General features: G+C 47.2%; 1 protein-coding gene across 1 annotated transcript; it reads left to right on the plus strand.

Moving 5' to 3' along the window:
- The first annotated feature begins 6,295 nt into the window (after positions 1-6,295).
- On the plus strand, positions 6,296-8,312 carry LOC100300256 (disks large-associated protein 1-like). The gene is given in 2 exon segments (XM_059889320.1): positions 6,296-7,315; positions 7,317-8,312. Coding segments are annotated over 2 exon segments (2,016 nt in total).
- The last annotated feature ends 925 nt before the right edge of the window (positions 8,313-9,237 follow it).

Here is a 9,237-nt window from a genome sequence, read left to right on the forward strand (position 1 = left end):
AAGCTTTGGTGATTTTTAACAAATGAGTTCGTTGCTTTAAAGATGCTTGATTAGCGAACACAAGGCAACAAAAATGAGTAGGCAGCTTTCTACAGAGAGGCTAAGGGCTTAAAAATATGGAATTCCTAACACTGGAGAAACCGCTGAACAGATATAAAGCATTTCCCCCCTAATTTGATCTTGTTAGAAGCAGTACGAACTAAACATGTCTGTACTTTCAAAGGGCTACCTCTATCCTGCAGATCTGGAGGAGGAAATGGCAACCCACTCCAGTATCCTTGAGCATGGTTGGAAGGGAGACCAGCAGCGTTGGGTTTTGATAAATATTTGCTGCATCCAAATCTGAACAAGTAGACTAGACAGTCCAGGGAACACTGTTTACACTATAATTCCTGCCCCATCACCACACTTCCAAAAAACCTGTCTCCTAGAATCCCACCCTTAGGGAAGCATTCCTTTGATTGAACAAGTTTGTATTTGAAAAATGAAAAGTGGTCATTCAGAAGATTAACACAATAAATAGGAGCCATTGGAAGAAGAAGGGTGGGGAAGAAGGTCTATGCTCCTTCTTTGAACCTGGGTAAAGAAGAGGGAAGGGTATAAAAGAGTGGCTAAAGCCCAAACTAGAGAGTCAGGGAGACCTAGATTAGAATCCTAGCTCTTCCCGTTGCTGGCTGTGTGACCCGGGACAAATTACTTCACTTCTCTGAATTTCGTCTGTCTCATCTTTAAAATAGGGAAAATAATCCTACTTTCTCGAATGAGTTGGGGAATCAAATGAGTTACAGTGGATGTTTTAATCCTACATATTCAGGCTAGGTGGGCTGTGTAGAATCATATTGTTCAGTAGCTCAGTTATGTCCAACTCTTTGTTACCCAATGGACTGTAGCATGGCAGGCTTCCCTGTCCCTCACTATCTTCTGGAATTTATTCAAACTCATGTCCGTTGAATGAATGATACTATCCAACCATCTTATCCTCTGTTGCTCCCTTCTCTTCCAGCCTTCAATCTTTCCCAGCATCAGAGTCTTTTCCAGTGAGTCAGCTTTTTGCATCAGTTGGCCAAAGGATTTGAGCTTCAGCATCAGTCCTTCCAATGACTATTCAGGGTTGATTTCCTTTAGGATTGACTGGTTTGATCTCTGCTGTACAAAGGACTTGCAAGAGTCTTTGCCAGTATCACAGTTTGAAAGCATCCATTCTTCGGCGCTTCGCCTTTTTTTATGGTCCAACTCTCATCTGTAGATGACTACTGAAAAAACCATAGTGTTGACTAGATGGACCTTTGTCGGCAAAGTGATATCTCTGCTTTTTAATATGCTGTCTAGGTTTGTCATAGCTTTTCTTCCAAGGGGCAAGCATCTTTTAATTTCATGGTTGCAGTCCCTGTCTGCGGCGATTTTGGAGCCCAAGGAAATAAAGAATCCTAGTTATTGCCCAATTATCTGACACGCCTTGCCAGTTTTCAGATGTGACAATGACCTGTGGTTCATGGTGTAGCCTAAGGTGTGCACCAGCACAAGGGCCCTTCCAGAGAGATCCTAATCTGGCCTGTGTAGATTTGTGGTAAGGAGATCACCATCAGTGTCCTTCCCCTTTCACTTTAGCAGAGCTGCTCTGCAAGGGGCAGGGTGGATACTCTTAAATCTAGGTTTTTTGGTTTAAAAGAAAGAAATAAAAGGGCTTCTCTTTGGGCTGAAGGCTAATAAAATAACTTTCTCTACCTATAATGCATACTTCCTTTTGGCTACCACTTTCTGCTTTTTTTAAAAAAAATTATCTTTTATTGAAGTATAGTTGAATTGCAGTTTTGTATCAATTACTGCTGTATAGCAAAGTGACTCAGTTATACATATATATATATATATACACACACATTCTTTTTTCATATTCTTTTCCGTTATGCTTTATCACAAGATAGTGAATATAGTTTTGTTTGTTACACAGTAGGTCCTTGTTGTTTATCCATTCTGTGTATACCAGTTTGCATCTGCTAATCCCAAATTCCCAATCCAACCCGCTCCCACCTCCTCCCCTCTGTGGCTGCCACTTTCTGAACTAATCAGTCATTCCACTCACTGGCAGCTCCTATCAACAGCCCTGTTGCTGGCATCGCTCCCCATACACTCCTGTAGCATTAATATTTCATGAGGAACAATAGGGTAGAACCACACACCAGTTCCTGGAAAATAATAAAGCACGGGAAAGAATGAAATAAAATGGCCTGAATACTTGGAGGGAAATGTGATAAACCCAGAGCCAGTTTCCTCAGTGGTGTTTTACAGAAAAGGATTTATTGTACAACAATGAGCTTTTATTTATTCTTCTTTCAGTAAGCATTTTTGCATTATTATTCATTCGGCAATTCAGCTGGGTATTCAGAAGTGACAGCTTGCCAATTTTTTTTTTTTTCACAAACATTTTCGACTTTAACATCTTAATCTGAAATCATTTCAGTAATTACATGGGCGTAATGGGTGGGAGTATGCGGGAAAGGTAGCGGCATTTTCAAGATGCTCAGACCAAGGGGAATTGTGCTAGACACGGAGCTCTGACAGCTGCAGATGGGACATCCACATCTCTGCCTGCCCATGGAGAGCGGGAACAGGGTTATATCAGATGTCCTGTCCAAGTGTCGCACAGAGTCGGACACGACTGAAGTGACTTAGCAGCAGCAGCAGCAGTGCCATCCAAGATAGCACTGTTCTCTCTTGTCATTTTCGAAAGCAGCAGAAGAATCACTGAAGCTATCAAAGGGCCGTACCTAATCAATCAATTGGAGAAGGAAATGACAATCCACTCCAATATCCATGCTTGAAAAATCTCATGGACAGGGGAGCCTGGTGGGTTATAGTCCATGAGGTCACACAGAGCTAGACACTGTGATCTCTAGAAAGAGCACAGAGCTGGACACGACTGAGCTCACGCACACAGTCAATCACTCTGCCTAGTGAACTCTCTAATCTTTTATCCTGCTTTATTCTCTTCATAGCAGTTGCTGTTGTTAGTGTTATACTTAAGTTGATTTACTTGGCTTATTATCTGTTTACCCAGTTAGAGAGTACTTTCCATGAGGACAGGCACCTTGTTGGGTCTTATTCACTGCTGCATCCCCATCACCCAGAACAGTGGCTGGCACACAGTAGGGGCCCAATATTTGTGGGACGAATGAGTGAATGAATGTGGGAGTGCTGAATGCTGAGGCAACTTGAAGAGTGGTCAGACACTTTCCCTTATCTTGCTGTATAAGCTAGCTAGCAGGAAAGCAAAGTGTGTGGATGCTGAGAGAGCCTGCAAAGCCAGGCAGGACCTCAGAAGCTCTTGGTTTTCCTTGGAAGGCCATTCTCTACAAGCGATGATATGGAGCTTCCTGTGCATCGCTTCCTGAAGAAGAATCTGTTGCCCCTCCCTTTAAATGCTGTTAAAAGTAGACTCTCTTAACACCCTTGTGCCTGCTTTCCCAAGTCCTGCCTTGTACACACTACCCGACTCTATTCCTGGCCCTGTTTTCTTTCGATCTCATGGCTGAGGTCCAGAGGTGCCCTACCTGCCAGCATTACCAGTTGGTTTTCCCCTTACCCTGTTGATTATGTTCGGATGGTGGCTTAATACACATGCATCTCTGAAAGAGATAGCTTCAGCCGTATTTCTCAACTTGTATTGCAAAATATAAAATCTTGTGGTTATTGTTGTTCAGTTGTTAATTTATGTCCGACTCTTTGTGACCCCATGGACTGCAGTGCACCAAGCTTTCCTGTCCTTCACTATCTCCCTGAGTTTGCTCGACCTCATGTCCATTGAGTCGTGATGCCATCCAACCATCTCATCCTCTGTCACCCCCTTCTCCTCCTCCTGTCTGTCTTTCCCAGCATCAGGGTCTTTTACAGTGAGTTGGCTCTTTGCATCAGGTGGCCAAAGTATTGGAGCTTCAGCGTCAGTCCTTCCAGTGCCTATTCAGGGTTTATTTCCTTTAGGATTGACTGGTTTGATCTCCTTGCTGTCCAAAGGACTCTCAAGAGTCTTCTCCAGTACCACAGTTGGAAAGCATCAGTTCTTCAGCCTTCTCCTCTGTCCATGGAATTCTCCAGGCAAGAATATTGGAGTGGGTAGCCATTCCCTTCTCTAAGAGATCTTCCTGACCCAGAGATTGAACCCAGGTCTCCTACATTGCAGGCAGATTCTTTACCATCTGAACCACCAGGGAGGCCGCTTGTGGTTATTAGTAGAAATTTGTGGAAAAATGTTTCTATGGTCAAATGAGGGTGGGAAATAGAGTTAATTGAAGCCATTCCCATAAGTTGTTTCTAAACCTTTGGTGTACTGGTGTGCATTTGAATATCTGAGACAGGGCCATGATACACAGTGATGTTTCCCTCAAAAGTATTTGACCATGGAAGCTTTCTCTCCTAAAATACACATTACCTCTTGCTTTCACTGAAACATAATCTAGGAAACATTGGTCTATAAACTGCAGGAGAATGCTATGTGGGGGTGGTAAGCCAGAGCTCATCTTACAATTGGGGGTTTTACCTTTGAAGACTGATCGTTCATCACCAGTTGGTTGGGGATTACCATGATGTGTGAGTTCATAGAACCAGGACCATGGCAATGCAGAAGGTGGAGAACCAAGGTTTTGAGGAAGGTGTAGAGGATTTAGATGGAGAAGGAGAAAAGAAAATTTCAAGTAGGGGCAAAACTGACAGGGAGATACATAACAGTGTTTTTGTTTTTTAAATTTTCTTTTCCTCAGATTTCTGAAAATTCAGTGGGACTTTTATTAATGGTTCCAATCCTGTTTTTTTGTTAATAAGTCAGTATTGGTTTGCATCCTCTGAAGTAGATACTAAAACAGAACTCAGTGCACCAGGACTTTTTTTAAGGGAAATGCCTGTGTGAGAGAAAATGAAGAGAAGCCTGGGAAAGTTATCAGACGTTATACAAGTCTGACCCCAAGTGAAGGAGCAAGGGAAGGGAAGTTGGGTAGAAGTGTTGTGAGCTTCTGCGAAGTCTAACGAAGGGTTAGCAATGCTATCAGGGAGGCCTGTGTCAGAGTCAGTCACTGAAGAGTCCACTGTCTCCCAGGACTGGGTCTGTCCAGATATTCCCACTGTGCCGAGTTAGTAGCTGGGAGCAGCCTGTGGGAAACATGGCCTTGGTGCAGATATGGTGATGGCTCCTTGATCAGTTAAGCTCCCTGTGGTTGGCATTCTGCAAGACACATTCTCTTGACCACCACACTCAAGAAACAGAGCTTTAGGACTTCTTGGTGGTCTAGTGGTTAAGACTCCATGCTTCCAATGTAAGGGGCGTGAGTTTGATCCCTGGTCAGGGAACTAAGATCCCACATGGCCTTGCTGTGCAGCCTAGAAAAATATATAAATACAGTTTAAAAAAAATTTTTTTTTTTTGACTGACTCAATGGACGTGAGTCTGAGTGAACTCCGGGAGTTTGTGATGGACAGGGAGGCCTGGTGTGCTGCGATTCATGGGGTCGCAAAGAGTCGGACACGACTGAGAGACTGAACTGAACTAATGGTATGTTAATCATTCCTACCTAAGGAAGCCTCCATAAAAACCCATTCGGGCAGCCTCCAGAGAACTTCCGGGATAGTGAGCACAGGGAGGCGCTAGAAGAGCGATGATGTCAGAGAGAGATGGAAGCTTCTCGCCTTTTCCCTGTGTGTCTGGTTTTGAGCATCTCTCTTACCTGGCTGTTCCTGAGTTATAGCCATTATAAGAAACAGGTCAGCAGGTGAATGGTGCTCTTGAGCACCTTTTGCGAGTACCACTCACACCTGTTCCAGGGACACTTTCTCCAAAGGATCAGCAAGCATCCAGTTCAATTTCAGATTCATGGGGTTGCTGCAGACCAGACACTGCTTGTCTCACTAAGACAAGTTACAGGTTCCTCCTCTGACCACAATCCCTGCTTTTCTTGAGTCCTATCCAAGATAATGTGTTGTTTGCCTGTTACTCCATAAGTCCAATGTGGTGATCTTCCTGACCAGGGGTTGAACCCGCATGTCCTGCACTGGCAGGCAGATTCTTTACCACTGAGCCACAAGGGAAGCCTGCAGATGAAGAATCAGATGTCTGGTTCATCTGAAGAGAACAGTTGAGCATCACACACCAAAAGGCACATCGGGTTAAAAAACAAAAGCTGTAAAGTTTGGATCTTTTCCTGCGTTGGAAGCAAGAAAAATGGAAAATTGATCATCAAAGGTCCTTGCGGGAGACGGGTCTGGAGCCACACCCCCAGGTGTCCATGACCCCCGTGGTTTTGCCCCGTCAGCGATGAAAGGGTTATCGGGCAGCCGCAGCCATCACCACGGAGTCACCTGCGATTCAGCCTGTGACTCGCTGTCGCACCACGCGGACCGCAAGCCATACCTGCTGAGCCCGGTGGAGCACCATCCGGCCGACCACCCCTACTACACTCAGCGGACCTCCTTCCAGGCCGAGTGTGTGGGCCCCTTCAGCGACCCGCTGGCCAGCAGCACCTTCCCGTGGCGGCACTACACCTCGCAGCAGGAGCTGAAGGACGAGTGTGCCCTGGTGCCCCGCACCCTGGCCACCAAGGCCAACCGCATCCCCGCCAACCTCCTGGACCAGTTTGAGAGGCAGCTACCTCTCAGCCGGGATGGCTACCACACTTTGCAGTACAAGCGCACGGCCGTGGAGCACCGCAGCGACGGCCCCGGCTGCATCCGCCACCTGGTCCACTCGGTCCAGAAGCTCTTCACCAAATCGCACTCCCTGGAGGGACCGTTCAAGGGCAGCGTCAACGGAGGCAAGGCCAGCCCGGACGAGACGCAGACCGTGAGGTACGGCAAGCGCAGCAAAAGCAAGGAGCAGCGCCCGGAGCCCAAGCCGCGCAACAACACATCCCCTGGCTGGTGGAGTTCTGACGACAACCTCGACAGCGACATGTGTATCTACCACTCCCCCTCGGGTGTGATGACCATGGGCAGGTGACCCGACCGCTCGGCCTCTCAGTACTTTATGGAGGCCTACAACACCATCAGCGAGCAGGCAGTGAAGGCCTCCCGGAGTAACAACGACGTCAAGTGCTCCACTTGCACCAACCTGCCCGTCACCCTAGACGCACCGCTGCTCAAGAAGAGTGCCTGGTCCTCCACGCTGACCGTGAGTCGAGCCCGAGAGGTTTACCAGAAAGCCTCGGTCAACATGGACCAGGCCATGGTGAAGTCAGAGTCGTGTCAACAAGAACGTTCCTGCCAGTACCTTCAGGTCCCTCAGGATGAATGGACAGGGTACACCCCTAGAGGTAAAGATGATGAAATCCCCTGCCGGAAGAATGCGGAGCAGCAGCTACATCAAGGGAGATGAAGACAGCGGTGACTCGGACACCAGCCCCAAGCCTTCTCCCAAAGTGGCTGCGCGAAGGGAAAGCTATCTCAAGGCGACTCAGCCATCCCTCACAGAACTCACCACTCTCAAGATTTCCAATGAGCACTCCCCCAAACTCCAGATCCGGAGTCACAGTTACCTGAGGGCGGTCAGTGAGGTCTCCATCAACCGAAGCCTCGACAGCCTTGACCCTGCGGGGCTGCTCACGTCTCCGAAGTTCCGCTCCAGGAACGAGAGCTGCATGCGTGCCATGAGCACCATCAGCCAGGTGAGTGAGATGGAGGTGAACGGGCAGTTCGAGTCGGTGTGCGAGTCGGTGTTCAGCGAGCTGGAGTCGCAGGTGGTGGAGGCCCTGGACCTGCCGATGCCTGGCTGCTTCCGCATGCGGAGCCACAGCTACGTGCGAGCCATCGAGAACGGCTGTTCGCAGGACGACGAGTGCGTGTCGCTGCGGTCCTCCTCCCCGCCGCCCACCACCACCACCGTGAGGACCATCCAAAGCAGCACGGGTGAGTGTGCAGAGCCAGCCCCGCGCACCACCCCCCGCCGCCCGGGCAGCGCCTCAACTGTCCCCAGACACTGCACGTGGTCCTCTCGCGGGTGTCACACAGTCTCCAGTCACCAGACCCCACCCACTCCCCGCGAGGCACCCCAGCCTCCGGCCACAGTCACGCGCCCCCTTCTTCCTCCATCTGCGTCTCCGGTATCACCAGAGGAAACTGCAACTCGGGGACCAAGGGAGACAGCACAGGGGGTAGATGTTCCCAAGATGCCCACACAGCATCCTAGGGCCAGTACTCTCATCCCACCCAACTCCCGCTCTCCATCAGCAGACCCTCCTGTTCAGGGCTATGACCCTCTCCACGAATCAGACACCCTGATTGTTGAGCATCTCAGAGCTGGAAAGCTTTTAAAATCCCAAGATATACACACAAAATGACTCTCCCAAAAGACCTGAACTATCATTGTGAGACAATAAGAAATGGATGATGCAGTAACACTGACTGCACAACTTATGTTTTCTTTTATTATAACCAAAGGCAGATTTATTTCACTTTATTTTAGACCTCCTGACTATCTATATGCACCCAGCACCTCCTTTGCACTCTAAACTGAGTTTGGATTTATGCCACTACACTGTCTTGTGATCAGATTTTCATCAGAGAGGCACAGAAGAGCTGAGCTGGTTTCCATGACACTGGACCTCTATAGGACTATAGCCACGGATTGTGCGTGACAGTGTATGTATTGTTTTGGAGGGTTTCGGGGTGCTTTTTTAAAAAATAGCATTTGGGTCCAAGAAGAACATCTTCTCCATTGTAACTAGTCTTAACTTTGGTAGAATTTAGCATTACTCCAATAAAGACTAGTTTGATAAAAAAAGATCATCACATCGAGTCAAGATAAATGATGAATTAATTAGAAGGAAAAACCTATGCTAAACTATTCAGTTTTCATTCTAGGTGCCTCAAATGTCAGCAGTTATCATTCAGCTTAGAACTTTCGCTGGCTTGGGAACTAATAGGTTCTCACCTTACTTGCAAGAAAGCCATTAAAGGTTAAACAACAGGTCTTCCTTCTGGACCAAGGCAAATTAGGATCTCAGGATTAGGGAAGAGATGCTTCTAGACCATGGCTCAGCTGACCCACTGTATCCCAGCACCTCTGGCCCTGGGTGGCCGATTCCCACCAGAGACAGAAGGTGTGCGTTTTTGCTCACTAGGAGATTCTGCACAAACAGCCACAGACGAGGTTAATAAGTTAAATAAAGTTGGTTCAGGAAATGAACACATTTTTAAATTAAAAAAAAAAATTTTTTTTAATTTTATTTTATTTTTAAACTTTACATAATTGTATTAGTTTTG

Source organism: Bos taurus, chromosome 8, assembly GCF_002263795.3.
Source record: "Bos taurus isolate L1 Dominette 01449 registration number 42190680 breed Hereford chromosome 8, ARS-UCD2.0, whole genome shotgun sequence".
In the NCBI taxonomy this organism is placed as follows: Eukaryota; Metazoa; Chordata; class Mammalia; order Artiodactyla; family Bovidae; genus Bos; species Bos taurus.